A 17,924-nucleotide genomic window follows, 5' to 3' on the forward strand; every position below is an offset into this window, starting at 1 on the left:
CATGATTAGCTCTTTTACAGAACTACGAGAGAATCTAACTATAACGTCTGTAACAGATGCCCTGTTTCTAAATATTACGTTTTATTTCACCTGGATCGGTATACGAACCCAACTGAACTGATTTGCCCCATTTGGTTCGAATACCAAATAATATACTGTGACAAACTGGGCTTTGTCACTGGCTTTGTATGTGACAAACTGCCCTTTGCCCCTGGCTTTTGGAGGAGCCTAATTGCCAGCCTCTTGCCTTATGACTATTGACTTGGGGTGTATGGCCCTTTAAAAACAGTATATGGGCATATTGAGACTTTTTGGAACAATGTCCCTTTAAAACCGTGTCCCCAGACTGTGAAAATACTCTGTTTGTGTCTTTTTCCCATATGTTTCGCTAAAGGGGGCTTACCGAACCAATTACCGAACAGGCAGACCACAAACAAGTGGAGTGTGCGGCCAATTTATCTCCCAGGCGGGTGGTAAACCGCAGATTAATTGCCGACCACTGGGTGGCCGCTGTTCGTACAGTCGAACACGTGGCGGCGACCATCTTGTTTAGTCGAACACGGTCAGCAGTGTTTTGCCATCAAACTCATGGAACTGAAAACGGCTACACGACGGCACGAACACCGCTGAACCTTACCTTCTTTTCAACTTCAAAGGAAATCAAAGTGTGTTCGACTATTCGAATGCCATATTAAACTGGGCTATTTGCACGAACTGCGCCCGTTCGTGTCTTCGATTGGGACTTAGTCTCTTTTTCTATGTGAAATAGACCAACCGCACAGCCCAAATCTATGGAACTCTCTTGGTCAGGAAAGCCATGCTTGCGGTCAGTCAAATAGGACTTCCAACTATCTTTTGAACCACTGGACCAAATTGTATGATTTTGAATATGTTTGTATACTGATTATGCTGATTCAGAATATGTAACTTTTATGGAAATTGCATGTATGGTTTGGAAGTTGTGAATATTGTGTAAAATTTTATATTTTCCTGCCTGTGATAATTAAGTTAGCCCATTGTGTTTAGTAATTATATCACAGGCAGAGGGGAGGGTTTGTGTGCCTTGGCTGGGAGTGTCTGACTGCACTGTTCTGTTTTGATTGGCTATTGTAATTGCATGTCCTGTGTACCACCAGGTCCATGTGGGTGGTAACCTGGTGGGAAAACCTGTATAAAAGAAAGTCCTTTGGTGCTCATTAAACAGTTCTACTTGACCCTCAACTTGCAGCTTTGGAGGGGACAGCTATAATCACTACAGGGATTGCTTCATACTCCCTTAGCTACTGAGCTCTTGTAAGAGCTCTTGTTCCTGATCCTGCTTCACGCTACAGAAGGAAGAGGTTCACCCACTGGAACCTGGAGCCTGGTCAGAGGTCCAGGGTAGATAGCAGACGGCGAGATCCCAGCCCAGCAGTGGCGGTTCGGGGAGTTTGCACCACTTATGGTGTTTACGGTGCTGATGGTCTTCTGGTGAGCGCTTGGGGCATCCTTTCTATGGTCCAACTTTCAGCTAGCCTGGAGGCAACTGTAACATATACCGAACCCTTGGACCACCCAAAACAGTCGTGTGCTGCCAATTGACCTTCCTGACACTTTGCTAACCGCAACTCTGAACATTCTAAGTGGTTCACTGGGTGGCTGTCGATTCGTATGCACGAACACGTGGTAGTGGCCATCTTGTTTTGTCTAACGCGTCCAGCGGTGTTTGGTCGTTGAGTGTATGGAACTATTTTTGGACACTCAACGGACCGAACACCGCTGAGACTTCCAGGATCACTTAGGTTCCTGCCAAACTATCCAAACGAGTCGGCGTTCGGTGAAACCCAACTCCCGAACAAGGGGCACATGACTAGCTTTCCCACTAACCATTCTTAAAGACTTTTTGTTATATTGGAAACCCACGAAATAGACCGGCTGCACAGCCCAATTCTATGGAACTATTCCGGGCAGGGATCTCGTGTGCGGTCGGGCAGAAATAAGACTTCCATGGAACTTTCGAACCCCTGAACCGATCTTGGTGATTTTTATATATGTTGCTCTCCCACATCAGGGCTATCAGGGGATATGACATTTGTGGGGATATTATGTGTTCTGGGGGTACTTTGGGGGTTTTGGAAAATATGTGTTTTTTATGCCTGAAGATAATTGGGTTAATACAGTATCTGACTAAATTATCTCCCAGGGAGAGGGGAGGGATTGCATGCCATGTGTGGTAGTGCCTTACATTATAACTCTGTTATTATTGGTTTGCAAGTTTGTGTCACAGTCCCCACCAAGGTCCATGTGAGTGTATCCCTTGCTTGGGGACTTGCATAAAAGGCTGCTGTGGCTACCATTAAACCAGACCTGCTTTACCACTACTATAACTGAACCAATTATGCCGAATGCGGAAAACGACAAAATCCTTTGTTTCGTTCGGTCGAGATCACCGCTGTATGGACCCAATCCTCCAATTATGCCAAATGCGGAACATGACGAAATCCTGTGGTTCGTTCGGTCGAGATCACCGCTGTATGGACCCAATCCTCCAATTATGCCAAATGCGGAACATGACGAAATCCTGTGGTTCGTTCGGTCGAGATCACCGCTGTATGGACCCAATCCTCCAATTATGCCGAATGCGGAACATGACGAAATCCTGTGGTTCGTTCGGTCGAGATTACCGCTGTATGGAACCAATCCTCCTACCGACCTCATTTATCAAGTGTTCAACAAGGTTGCAGCCAAAGTCCAGGAGACACCTATCCTAAGGATCCCTGAAACACACTGACACAGAGCAGAATAGAGACTGTTCCTCGTCCTCAGAGACCATGATACACACTGACACAGAGCAGAATAGAGACTGTTCCCCGTCCTCAGAGACCATGATACACAATGACACAGAGCAGAATAGAGACCGGGGGCTAGTAGCGTAGACACCCAGCACAGGTCGTTCTCCTTCAGCCTTTTTATACGAGGGTCCCTCGACAGGCACGACAGCATGAACGACCACATTTGCACAAGGTTGGATGCCGAGCTACTCATTTCCCGTTCCTCCTCCTCACACAGAGCAGAATAGGGACTGTTCCCCCTACATAGGGTCACTTGGCAGGTATGGATTGACACCTGTCCTCAATGCCCCTGATACACACTGACACAAAGCAGCATAGAGACTGTTCCCCGTCCTCAGATACCATGAGCAGAATAGAGACTGTTCCCCCTACATAGGGTCACTTGGCAGATATGGATTGACACCTGTCCTCAAAGCCCCTGATACACACTGACACAGAGCAGAATAGAGACCAGGGGTCTAGTAGCGTGGACACCCAGCACAGGTCGTTCTCCTTCAGCCTTTTTATACGAGGGTGGTCCCTCAACAGGCATGACAGCATGAAAGACCACATTTGCACAAGGTTGGATGCCGAGCTACTCATTTCCCGTTCCTCCTCCTCACACAGAGCATAATAGGGACTACATAGGGTCACTTGGCAGGTATGGATTGACACCTGTCCTCAAAGCCCCTGATACACACTGACACAGAGCAGAATAGAGACTGTTACCCCTACATAGGGTCACTTGGCAGATATGGATTCACACCTGTCCTCAGAGACCATGATACACACTGACACACAGCAGAATAGGGATGTGGAATAGCACCTGGGGAGCTGGGCGGGTGCCTTTGATGTGGAGCAAGACGTAGCAGCAGAAGAGGACTCAGCCGAGGAGGTTATGGAAGAGGATGGAGTAGGAGGAGTAGAGGTGGTGGCAGCAGGACTGCCTGCAAGTCGTGGCGGTGTCACCAACTCCTCTGCAGAGCCATGCATTCCATGCTTGGCAGCAGTCAGCTGGTTTACCCAATGCGCAGTGTAGGTGATATACCTGCCCTGATCATGCTTTGCAGACCAGGTATCAGTGGTCAGATGGACCCTTGCCCCAACACTGTGTGCCAGACATGCCATTACATCCTTTTGCACAATCGAGTACAGGTTGGGGATTGCCTTTTGTGAAAAGAAATTTTGTCCGGGTACCTTCCACTGCGGTGTCCCAATAGCTACAAATTTTTTTGAACGCCTCAGACTCCACCAGCTTGTATGGTAAAAGCTGGCGGGCTAGGGGGGCGTGTCCTAACTACTGAAGCGAGAAGTCGCCATGCGTACGCCAGGCATACCGTACGCAACATGCAGGAGGCAGAGGGAATCCTGGGGCAACTGGGTCTCCCCCCGGACTCGCTACTCACATCGAAGCCTCCAACAAACTCCACGCTCCCTCCATATTGGGGCAACGCCGAGGCTCCAACATTTGTCCCTGGAAACCTAGCCGGGACATCATGCACAACTTGAATGGAAAACGGGACTAACAGGTCAACCCTGCTTACGGAGACTCTCAGGTCATTGATCGTGTCAAGAGGAGGGGAACAACTTCAAAAATAGATTCCTGTCAAATTCTTAAAAAAAACGTGCAAACATGAATCCTGAAAGTACAGAAAGTACAGTGCTTAATCGTATTGGTGTACTAATTTCCAGTATATCTAAAAATGTTTTACATATTTTCTGATTTTAATTACCATGTGTACCTTTCGTATGCCCATGTGAAACGTTTTACCATTTAGGGCCCGAGTGGGGTCATTTAAACAGATCATACCTCGAGTGCAGAGTGCGTTTAATCCGACTCGTTAATGTTAGTTATTCACTAAGCTTAGTGAAAACATAGTTGGCTTAAAGATGTTTTCGATTCAAGTTCTTGTGCCCCACAGTTCAAATTAACATTCAAATGACAATTCATGACAGATCACACAAGTTAATAGCCCTGCCAATGTCGTCTCAGAATTTTTTGTTATCTAAGAAGAAATAAAAATGCATATCAACGAAAAATGCTGGCGGGCTAGTAGTTCAGACAAGCCAACTGTCAGACGCTGGGCAAGGGGGTGACTTTGTGACATTGGCTTCTTACGATCAAACATGTCCTTGACAGACACCTGACTGTGGGCAGATGAGCGGGAACTGCTCAAGGCGAGAGACGGAGTGGCGGATGGTTGAGAGGGGGCAAGGAGGACAGCAGTGGTTGACGTGGCTGAAGATGCTGGACCATGAGGAGGATGGCGGCTTTGAGTTTGTGTGCTGCTTGTACTCATGTGTTGATCCCATAGGCGTTTGTGATGTGCGATCATGTGCCTACGCAAAGCAGTTGTACCTAGGTGGGTGTTGGACTTCCCACGACTCAGTTTCTTTTGGCACAGGTTGCAAATGGCATCGCTGTTGTCACAGGCAGACACACAAAAAAATGCCACACTGCTGAGCTGTGCAATGACGGCATTCTGGTGGTGGACACAGCATGCGTTGATTGGCGTGCTGTCGGGTTGACCCCGGGTGCCGATGCATGCTGTCTGACTGTGCCACTAGCTCCTTGCGACAACCTCCCCCTGCTTCCAACTCGTCTCCTCCTCCTCTCTGTCTCCCCATCTGAACTTTCCCCCTGTTCTTCTTCTCTTCTAGCGGGCACCCACGTGACATCCATGGACACATCGTCATCATCAACCGCTTCACTTGTATCTGACAACTCAGCAAAGGAAGCAGCAGCGGGTACAACATCATCATCATCACACCGTTCGTCCATGTGTGTAATGCTGCCTGCCTGAGACATAGACCAGATATGAGTGGCACTGTGCAGTGGCAGAGGTCTGCAATGAGTGGCACTGTGCAGTGGCAGAGGTCTGCAGAGTACACGCTGTAGGCCTGACACACCCGCTTGAAGACAACTAACTGCTATTCAATCTATAACAGTGAAAAACGTTTTTTGTTTTTAAATGTCAAGATTAAGCTATTGTGACACCAGATATGAGTGGCAACTGGCAAAGTACACTGGCAGAGGTCTGCAGAGCACACGCTGAAGGCCTGGCACACCCGCTTTAAGGACACTGACTGCTATTAGCTTACACTGGAAAACTTTTTTTCTTTGTAAAAGCACGCTACAGAGACACCAGATATGAGTGGCAACTGTCAAAGTACACTGGCAGGGGTCTGCAGGGCACACGCTGAAGGCCTGAAACACCCGCTTTAAGGACACTGACTGCTATTAGCTTACACTGGAAAACTTTTTTTCTTTGTAAAAGCACGCTAAAGAGACACCAGATATGAGTGGCAACTGTCAAAGTACACTGGAAGGGGTCTGCAGGGCACACGCTGAAGGCATGACACACCCGCTTTAAGGACACTGAAAAACTTTTTTGCTTTGTAAAAGCACGCTATAGAGACACCAGATATGAGTGGAAACTTTCAAAGTACACTGGCAGGGGTCTGCAGGGCACACGCTGAAGGAAGGCCTGAAACACCCGCTTTAAGGACACTGACTGCTATTAGCTTACACTGGAAAACTTTTTTTCTTTGTAAAAGCACGCTACAGAGACACCAGATATGAGTGGCAACTGTCAAAGTACACTGGCAGGGTTCTGCAGGGCACATGCTGAAGGCGTTGTGACACCAGATATGAGTGGTGGCACTGGGCAAATGGGCACAGTATCCACTGAGCCTGACACATAAGCTGGCAGACAACTAAATGCTCTTAAATCTATTACAGTGAAAAACATTTTTTTTCTTTTTAAATGTCAAGCTTAAGCTATTGTGACACCAAATATGAGTGGTGGCACTGGGCAAATGGGCACAATATGCACTGTATACTGTGGGCACAGTATGCACAGAAGCTGGCAGGCAGGCAACTGCAATTACATTACACAGAAAAAAAAAAGCAGACTGATGTTCTAGCCCTAAAAAGGGCTTTTTGGGGTGCTGTTCTTACAGCAGAGATCAGATGAGTCCTTCGGGACTGTAGTGGACACTGAATACCCTAGCCTAGCTATCAATTTCCCTATCTAATAAACAGCAGCTACACTTTCCCTCCTCTCACTAAGCATGCAGCTTCAGAATGAATCTAAAATGGATGCTGGGAGGGAGGTGGGAGGGTGTGGAAGGGAAGGTCTGCTGCTAATTTGCTGTAATGTGTCTGCTGACCGTGAGGCACAGGGTCAAAGTTTGCTCAATGATGACGAATAGGGGGCTGATCGAACCACCCATGTGTTCGCCCGTGGTGGCGAACGCGAACACGCTATGTTCGCCAGGAACTATTCGCCAGCGAACAGTTCGGTACATCACTAGAACCCACACACATACACAGCACCTACACACATACAACACCCGCAGACATACACACATACAGCACCCACAGACATACACACATACAGCACACACATACAGCACCCACACACACACAGCACCCACAGACATACAGCACCCACAGACATACACACATTCAGCACCCACACACATTCAGCACCCACACACATTCAGCACCTACACACATACAGCACCCACACACATACAGCACCCACACACATACAGCACCCACACACATACAGCACCAACACACATACACAGCACCAACACACATACAGCACTCACAAACAGCACCCTCAAAAACAGCACCCTCACAAACACACACAGCACCCTTACACACAGCACACAAACAGCAACCTCACACACGCACAGCACACCAACAGTACCCTCACAAACAGGACCCTAACAAACACACACACAGTACACTACCAGTACCCTCACACACAAACAGCACCCTCACACACAGTACATTAACAGCATCCTCACAAGCGCACACACACAAACCGCACCCTCACACACAGTACATTAAGGAGTGGTATAGGTTAGGGGTTGGGTTACTAGTTACTATATATTGGCAGCCATTTCCTAACCCCTGTCAGCCATCTTAAAATATGTGCCTAGGTAACAGCTTCCTTCCCTCACGGTTTTCTTGTGGTTTATTTATCACTTTAGTTTCTTGTCGCAGCAGGCCGATGGGGTCCTTGCCAATCAGGTATAAGGTATAAGGTATTGGTTGACAGACGTGCCCACTGAGCTTACATCCGGCATGTACCGTATATACTCGAGTATAAGCCGAGTTTTTCAGCCCATTTTTTGGGCTGAAAAACCCCAACTCGGCTTATACTCGAGTCAAGGTCTGTATTATGGCAATTTGCATTGCCATAATACAGACCGGGGGAGAGGGGGGCTGGCAGAGCTGTACTTACCTGTTCTGCAGCTCCTGTCAGCTCTCTCCTCCTCCGCGCCGTCCGTTCAGCACCTCGGTCAGCTCCCAGTGTAAGTCTCGCGAGAGCCGCGGCTCTCGCGAGACTTACAATGTGAGCTGACAGAAGAGCAGAACGGACGGCGCGGAGGAGGAGAGAGCTGACAGGAGCTGCAGAACAGGTAAGTACAGCTCTGCCAGCCCCCCTCTCCCCCCCACTGAACTGCCACTGGACCACCAGGGAAGGAGAGCCCCCCTCCCTGCCATGTATCAAGCAGGGAGGGGGGACGAAAAATAAATAAAATAAGAAATAATAATAAAAAAAAATAATAATAAAAAAAATAATTAAAAAAAGGGGGTATAAGGACCACTGTGGGAGGGGGGGGGGGTATAAGGACCACTATGGGAGGGAGGGGGTGGGATAAGGACCACTATGGGAGGGAGGGGGGGTATAAGGACCGCTATGGGAGGGAGGGGGGGGGGATAAGGACCACTATTGGAGGGAGGGGGTGGGATAAGGACCACTATGGGAGGGAGGGGGGTATAAGGACCGCTATGGGAGGGAGGGGGGGGGGGTAAGGACCACTATGGGAGGGAGGGGGGGGATAAGGACCACTATGGGAGGGAGGGGGGGGATAAGGACCACTATGGGAGGGAGGGGGGGGATAAGGACCACTATGGGAGGGAAGGGGGGGATAAGGACCACTATGGGAGGGAGGGGGGGGATAAGGACCACTATGGGAGGGAGGGGGGGGATAAGGACCACTATGGGAGGGAGGGGGGGGATAAGGACCACTATGGGAGGGAGGGGGGGGATAAGGACCACTATACCACTATGGAAGGGAGGGGGGGATAAGGACCACTATCGGAGGGAGGGGGGTGGGATAAGGACCACTATGGGAGGGAGGGGGGGAGAAAAGGAACACTATGGGAGGGAGGGGGGGATAAGGACCACTATGGGAGGAAGGGAGGGGGGGATAAGGACCACTATGGGAGGGAGGGGGATAAGGACCACTATGGGAGGGAGGGGGATAAGGACCACTATGGGAGGGAGGGGGGGATAAGGACCACTAGGGGAGGGAGGGGGGGATAAGGACCACTAGGGGAGGGAGGGGGGGGATAAGGACCACTAGGGGAGGGAGGGGGGGATAAGGACCACTAGGGGAGGGGAGGGGGAAGTAAGGACCACTAGGGGAGGGGAGGGGGAAGTAAGGACCACTAGGGGAGGGGTGAGTCAGGACCACTGGGGGAGGGGGGTGAAGGAACACGGGGGTGGGGAGGTAAGGACCACTGAGGGAGGAGGAGGGGAGGTCAGGACATATGGGGGGGGCAAATATCCTTGCACCGGCCCTGCACACACTGCATTCATACACACACTGCACTCATACACACACACTGCACTCACACACACACACTGCACTCATACACACACACACTGCATTCATACACACGCACTGCCCTCATACACACGCACTGCCCTCATACACACACACGCTGCACTCATACACGCTGCACTCATACACGCTGCACTCATACACACACGCTGCACTCATACACACACGCTGCACTCATACACACACGCTGCACTCATACACACACGCTGCACTCATACACACACACGCTGCACTCATACACACACACGCTGCACTCATACGCACACACTGCATTCATTATACACACACTGTAAATAAATATTCAATTAATATATTTTTTTTAGGATCTAATTTTATTTAGAAATTTACCAGTAGCTGCTGCATTTCCCACCCTAGTCTTATACTCGAGTCAATAAGTTTTCCCAGTTTTTTGGGGAAAAATTAGGGGCCTCGGCTTATATTCGGGTCGGCTTATACTCGAGTATATACGGTAATTAGCATATATAACATAAGGCCAGGTTTGAGGCCAATTGGTGCTTAGGACGAAGGGGGAGGAAAGGTGCTCAGGACCTGAACCAGACCTGATTGGTTGGCAAGGTCTGGTTCTGGGTTTTAGAAATATTTATTGTTTATATCAAAATGTTAAGTTAATGTGTGATATTTTTGGATAATTTAATAAAGCTGTGGCCGATTCTACCCCAATCTATGTTTGAGTTGCATCATTGGAGTTAGGCGGGGATCTTGGAAGAGGGTGGTGGAGAGTATATACACGGTCCACACTACCTTTGCACATGGCTAAACTTAATTTTTTTTCATCACCTCTGTTCAAGATGCATCAGGAATCCAATGGCTTCATTTTCATCATGTTTAAGGAATTCTTGATACATGTATACAGACTGGAAAAATCCAATGATTTCTTCAATAGACCTTTCGTATACAACGGGTATGTCAGTAACCCTGTAAGAAAATACATATATTTATAAGGTCTGTCATGTACCATACAAAGCAATGTTTGGGTATGGGTACATGATTCTAATCCTGGAAATTAAAATAGATTTTTGTAGTTTAAATCGTAAAGAGATTGTCAAACATTGCAAGTGAATGGGCAATGCCAATACATTTGATACAAGTAAAATAAGTATATTAAAGTGTATCAGATAAAGGCTTCAATAAAAAGCATGGGCACCATCAGAGGGTTACAGACAGTAATTTTTAAGGGCCCATACTGCTCAGAGGCCTGCATGGGGCCTTATAGGTCAGGTAGGGGAGATATCAAAATCTCCCTGAACCGGACTGCATTATCCAGCTGCATCACAATAGGCCCTTTATTATATGTGAGCCTGCACAGCTCTGTCGCAGGTCACTGCACTTACTAATATGATAGCAAGGATATCCCTTTCTCCCACAATTACCACAGAGTTGCTTTAACTTGCAACTGAGGCACTTACGCAAGTAGTGGGAAGAGGAGGCGGAATATGACTTTTTATATATTGCTGTTCGCCATCTCTCAAACTGCACTGCCGCTCAAACTGGAACACATGGAATGTGATGTAGGTCTGCCTGTTGGGTAGTAAAGTGCAGGGGTATGTGATATGTATTGCTAGCTTCTGCAGAGTGAAGAGTTGGGGAATAAGTGCTTGTAAGTCTCTGACTGTATTGTTGTGCCTCTTTCTGTATATCAGTTTGACAGTGTATGTGTATCTATTGTGTGTGTGTGTGTGTGTGTGTGTGTGTGTATGTCTGGCTTTGTGTATGCTTGACAGTGTGTGTATATGTATTGTGTATGTGTGTATGTCTGGCTTTGTGTCTGGCTGTATGTGTGAGTTTGAATATATCACTGGTCTGGTCAGTAAAAGGTGCTGAAACCATAATAAACACAAATCAAGACAAAACAAGTGTATTGTTTTTTACAAGGAACACAGTAGAATACAAAAACAGATAACCAGTGTAAAGGAAGGGAGAAGGGCCTTTGGATACAGGAAATTCAGGGAGGCAGCAAACCTCAGGAACACCAAGGATTAACATAGGAGAGCAGTATGCTTTGGAACTCAGAAGAAGCAGCATGGTCTGGGACACGCAGGGTAACAGGAGGATAATACCAAGCTCTAGAACTGGAAGCACAGGAAAGCAGCTAGCTCTCAGACACTGAGGGTAACAACATGCTCTGGTGAAAAAATAAGGTTATGCAGGACACAGGGACCAGACTAAAAACAAATTTAATGAACTGGCAAACAAAAAGGGGTAATTCTTAACTAAAAAGGGAGAAGATATTTACAAGGTAGGGACTTCTAGGAACAGAGTCATGTTTCTCAGTCTGGGTTTAGCAGCCTACAACAACACCAAATAAAGGTAGTGGCACTGTGAGGTACTGCACCAAACTGATGAGCAAAAACAGAATCATGGCAGTACTCCCCCTTACAAAAACAAAAAAAAAAACAGGAGGAAAGTGTTGCCCTTCCCATTAAAAGGAATGAAGAGGAGGTGGTTCAGGAGGAACAGAAAGTGGCATGGTTCAAGGAACAAACCAAAGTTATAATGTGACGGGATCCCAATTAGGCCCAAACATTACTAGGCCTAAAATCTCCACGTGGCATATACAAGTAGATGTATCTGTTTGTAAGTTACACGTAGTCACGTTACAGCAATCAAATTTAATGAGCATGTGCAAGACCTGAAACCACATTCCATCCTCTCCTAGTCCGTTATTGCCTCTCCATATAAGGTAATCCTGTGTACACTGTTTACGGATTGGTGTAAGGGTACAGTTTGAGGATGTATAGTATTAAAAGCCTGTAATTCAAAGCCCCAGTGCTCAGACTTTGGACATGAGTCAGCTGAGACCCGGATGGTTACAATAAGTCTGTTTTGCCTCCTGAATTTACCTGCCTCCGAACTCTCTGTGCCTGGCTTCTTCAGTTTTCTCTGCAACAATAAAGAGGTTTCAGAGATCACAGATGACAAAGTTTTAGAATGGTTACAATACAGACCCCATAAAGGGTGGTGAAGAAAACCATAGGTGGCAAATTAGAAAAAGAGTTACCCTTACAAAGCAAATTCCAGTTTCTAAAATGATAGGGATCCATTCAGATACTAAAATGTGAGTAGTTGATATATAGGTTCACAAGGGAGCAATTCAGCATTGGCACATTCTTAGGGATGTCTCCTCAGGAACAAGCACATCTTTAGGAGCTGTTCCTTGTATAGCGTTATAGATTTCCAATTTGTAGCAGAAAGGGTAGAAATTCTACATACCACAGCAGAATTAGGAGAACAAAGATAGGGAGTGCAACATATTCAGGAAGGAAATGTTTCGCAGACAGAAGGGACAAATAGGTCCTCAGGGCTAGGTAGCGCAGAATGTGCATGTACCCATTTTGGTTTCAGACTCAGGTAATGCAAGGACAGTCAGCATAACATCTTCAGGAACAAGAGAGGTTTCATCATCTGAAGGGACAGGTATGACCTCAGAGATAGGTTGCAGTGTCAAAAGCCATTGCCTCGACCACTGGTTCAGGAGTAATTTCACACATCAATAGAGTTTGCCATCTCTGTAGGGCACATCATATTGTGCACTGTCACAACCTCAAGGGAAGGAGAAAAATTATGCACATGTATCCTTTCAGCTGGATGTAGACCAGCCATGGCAGGAGCATATAATATATCTTTAATAATGAAGCAGTTTTGGATAGAGTTTCAGCTTTGGGTACCACCTGGGTAATCCCATGGGGCACAAACTATGGCTTTTATTCACATAGCAAGGGCCTCAACATGTCCTTGGCTTGTGCAGAAGGCAGAGCAGATTCTCCTATAGCAGGATCCACTCCTAATGCTGCCAATGTGGACAATTCTTTAGAGTCATGAATAATTTCCGAACTTGGCATCATAGGTAATGTTTGCAGAGTCTCTTTCTCTACAGGTAGCAGAGGTAAGGAATCTGAGATCATTTCCAGAGTAGGATTCATAGGAGAGTGCAAGTTCAATGTAGTTTTGCAATGAGCATACCGGATTTTCAAAGATCTTTTCTGGTGTTTGGACCTTGAAACAGAAGTAGTAGTTGTTTTCACAGAACCTGGAATATGAACTCTATGCACAGGAGAAAAGGTTTTGCAAATAAGAGATGGTGGTTCTGGAATCCAGTATGAACATGAAGTACATTGGAGTTCAAACGGAATCTGTTACTGTGAAGCAGGACGTTATTATCCCTTAAATTTAGAGTCAGAATGGTCATCTTCCAGGGAAGCTAAATTCCGAGCACCACTGACATCATAGATGCGATCAATTTTCGGGTCCCCAGGGCTATATGTATTTTCATAATCGGGCTCCCAATTAAAGTATACAGGTTGCTGGGCAGAAATAGTAGATTTTGTATCACAATCAGGAGATTCAACAAGTCAGTCCTCTAAATCAAATAAATCTGAGTCAGAAGGACAGGGTGTGTGGATACTATGATGTTTTGAGTGCTGTAAGTTTGTTTTGTCCCCAGCAAAAACCTGGGTTGACACTATAGAATCTGAAACAGAACACGTGATATCAGAATGAGTCACAGGAGGGTTAACAGACACATGGGTGTGGTTTTGTAACTGCAAGTTTATGTCAGAACCTGCAGCCTGGGATTCTAATGATGCAAAAGGGTTTTGGCAAAGTGCTCCAATGGAATAAAAAACTGAATCATATTGCAACATGTCAACCAAACTAGGTAAGCCAAGAATATACAATTGCAACTGGTTTGAATTGTTTTCAGCTATGCTTCCATGTGAGACACTGAATGTTTAGCTCATATAGCAGACCATTGAGTTTAATACAATAGAAACAATAACAAAAAGATAGAGCTCTAACTTTGAGGGAGTCAAACTCTGAAACGTTGGTACCAAGATTTCCCAAGATAAATAGTAGACAATATACAGAAAAACAAGAACAAGTTGTGCCTAGTCGTTGAGAAAGGAAATGCAAGAGAGAAAATCAATAATATAACTGGAAAATATATATATATATATACTTAAAACGTTTAATATGAATATATCTTTCACAAATAAATCTTGATGGTACAGAATTATTGATAGGATAGGTGATTCAAATGACAGTCTGCTGTTCTCAACAAATCAAAAGCTTGATGATATGAAACACAAATAAACATAAGGAAAACATACATTCACTGACATACACACAAACACACACACACACACAGGCACACATACATTCACGGACAGACTTATACTGACAGACAGACAAGCATTCTATGACAGTCACACACTGACACACTGAATGTTGTATATGTCCTTGCATGTCCTTGTGGCCTCCAGTATGTGGGGAAAACATCTGGATGTCTGGGAACCAGGATATGTGAGCACTTATGTGAGCACATACACAACATTTAAAAAGGGTATCAGAAAGATAGTGTTTTCCTGCATTTTTTGGAGCACCATGACAGGGACCTGAAAGGAATTTGTTAAAGGAGTCCAAGAACATATACATTATTAAAGTAGAGATGTTTTGTTTATCTTTTTAATTGGATTTTATTAATAACTGCTGATATATTGCATCAATTGTAATAGATGGTTCTCAACATATATTATATGTATTTTGACTATCATTTTTTTAATATATATATATATATATATATATATATATATATATATATATATATATATATATATATAAACATTCACAGTGCAGGTGGAAAAAGTATGTGAACCCTTGGATTTAATAACTGGTTGAACCTCATCATTTGGCAGCAATAACTTCAACCAAACGTTTCCTGTAGTTGCAGATCAGACGTGCACAACGGTCAGGAGTAATTCTTGACCATTCCTCTTTACAGAACTGTTTCAGTTCAGCAATATTCTTGGGATGTCTGGTGTGAATCGTTTTTTGAGGTTATGCCACAGCATCTCAATCGGGTTGAGGTCAGGACTCTGTCAGTTTATGTCAGAACCTGCAGCCTGGGATTCTAATGATGCAAAAGGGGTTTGGCAAAGTGCTACAATGGAATAAAAAACTGAATCATATTGCAACATGTCAACCAAACTAGGTAAGCCAAGAATATACAATTGCAACTGGTTTGAATTGTTTTCAGCTATGCTTCCATGTGAGACACTGAATGTTTAGCTCATATAGCAGGCCATTGAGTTTAATACAAAAGAAACAATAACAAAAAGATAGAGCTCTAGTTTTTGGCCTGCTGGGCCACTTCAGAAGGCGTATTTTCTTCTGTTTAAGCCATACTGTTGTTGATTTACTTCTATGCTTTGGGTCATTGTCCTGTTGCAACACCCATCTTCTGTTGAGCTTCAGCTGGTAGACAGGTGGCCTTAAGTTCTCCTGCAAAATGTCTTGATAAACTTGGGAATTCATTTTTCCTTTGAAGATAGCAATCAGTCCAGGGCCCCACCACCATACTTCACAGTTGGGATGAGGTTTTGATGTTGGTGTGCTGTGCCTCTTTTTCGCCACACATAGTGTTGTATGTTTTTTCCAAACAACTCAACTTTGGTTTCATCTGTCCACAGAATATTTTGCCAGTACTGCTGTGGAACATCCAGGTGCAAACTGTAAACGTGCAGCAATGTTTTGTTTGGACAGCAGTGGCTTCCTCTGTGGTATCCTCCCATGAAATCCATTCTTGTTTAGTGTTTTACGTATTGTAGATTCGCTAACAGGGATGTTGCCAGTGACAGTGACACTCTAGGATTCTTCTTCACCTCATTGAGCAGTCTGCACTGTGCTTTTGCAGTCATCTTTACAGGACGGCCATTCCTAGGGAGAGTAGCAGCAGTGCTGAACTTTCTCCATTTATAGACCATTTGTCTTGCCGTGGACTGATTAACAGCTTTATGCAAGTCAACAATTCTTAATCGTAGGTCTTCTGAGAGCTCTTTTGTGCGAGGCATCATTCACATCAGGCAATGCTTCTTGTGAAAAGCAAACCCAGAACTGGTGTGTGTTTTTTATAGGGCAGCTGTAACCAACACCTCCAATCTTATCTCATTGATTGGACTCCAGTTGGCTGACATCTCACTCCAATTAGCTCTTGGAGATGTCATTAGTCTAGGGGTTTACATACATTTTCCACCTGCACTGTGAATGTTTACATGGTGTGTTCAATAAAAACATGGCAACATTTCATTCTTTGTGTGTTATTAGTTTAAGCAGACTGTGATTGTCTGTTGTTGTGACTTAGATGATGATCAGATCACATTTTATGACCGATTTGTGCAGAAATCCATATCATTCCAAGGGGTTCACATACTTTTTCTTGCAACTGTATATATATTTGTGCTCGGAATTTATCTAATATGTAATGGAATGTAGAAGGGTAAGCAAAGTTGGTTGAGGTGTGCCGAAACCAACGTGCGAGTAGGCCTGTATAAAGAGGACCCACAAAGGTGAGTGTTAATATAGATGAGTGTAGGTGGGTGGGGACAAATGGCTTGCAAGACAAAGGTAAGTAGGGGGTAGGGTTTATATAGGATCATTACTCCTCCCACAAATTCAGGCCAAATGGGCTTCCAACTTGTGCTCGGAATTTATCTAATATGTAATGGAATGTAGAAGGGGAAGCAAAGTTGGTTGAGGTGTGCCAAAACCAACGTACAAGTAGGCCTGTAAAAAGAGGATTCAAAGAAACCACACTTTATTGCAAGTTAATACAGCATGAGTAACAAAAGCTTGAAAGGTGCTTCACTCTGATTGAGGTATGCAAGTACCTGAGCTGATGCTTCTTGTGACCCCATTGTTTGTAGACTGGGGTGTAGGTGTTTGAAGCTGCTGCTGTAGTGCCTTTGGAGACGTGACAGCACAGAAGGTTTTAAATAAGAAGCTTGGGTTGTTGAGTTTAGAGAAAAAGGCAAAAAAATTGACCATGATTATAACCAGCTAGGTTCTCGAATTTAAGCCAGCACCTGTATGTGTCATGGTGCAATACAGTAAGCCCTTGTGTACGTGAAGGAAAAGTTGTGACCCTGCGTGAAGCGCGCGTACCTGTGCGAGGTGCAATTGTGTGCTTAGTCCCAGATTAGCTCGTGGAAAGGTGGTATCCTAGATGGAAAGTTGTGGGCCGTGGGGAGTGCCTGGAAGAAGGTATCAAATTGGGAGTGTGACAGAGCATCAGCTGCTGTGTTGTGGACACCAGGAATGTGGATACAGACTAGGAAGAACTGAGAGGTAGCTGCCAACCACGTCAGCCTGCGAATCAGCCTCATAATTGTTAGAGAGGAGGACCGACCTTTGTTAATGATGTCGCAGGCTGCGGAGTTGTCGGAGAAGCATCTAACTGCCTTGCCGCTCCAAAAGTGAACCCACGTGTGGGCGGCCGCTTCGATGGGGTAGATCTCGAATAAAGTAGATGTTTCTCTATAGGCTGGCAAGGCATCCGTCTCAGGGGGCCAGTCGTCCCTAAACCAGTGGTTGCCGTAGATGGCTGCGAACCCTGTGTGTGCCGCTGTGTCTGTGTGAATCGAAGGTGAGTGCTCTGAGAGTGGGGGAATG

General features: G+C 45.6%; 1 protein-coding gene across 1 annotated transcript in view; it reads right to left on the bottom strand.

The window, feature by feature from the left end:
* Positions 1-17,924, bottom strand: part of LOC134571263 (uncharacterized) — a 158,865-nt gene that overhangs the window by 34,868 nt on the left and 106,073 nt on the right. Inside the window, exon 7 of the mRNA XM_063429434.1 lies at positions 10,260-10,397. Within this exon, the coding sequence (XP_063285504.1) occupies positions 10,260-10,397 (138 nt within the window). The remainder of the gene's footprint in view (positions 1-10,259; positions 10,398-17,924) is intronic.

Source organism: Pelobates fuscus, chromosome 8 (genome assembly GCF_036172605.1).
Source record: "Pelobates fuscus isolate aPelFus1 chromosome 8, aPelFus1.pri, whole genome shotgun sequence".
Classification (NCBI taxonomy): domain Eukaryota; kingdom Metazoa; phylum Chordata; class Amphibia; order Anura; family Pelobatidae; genus Pelobates; species Pelobates fuscus.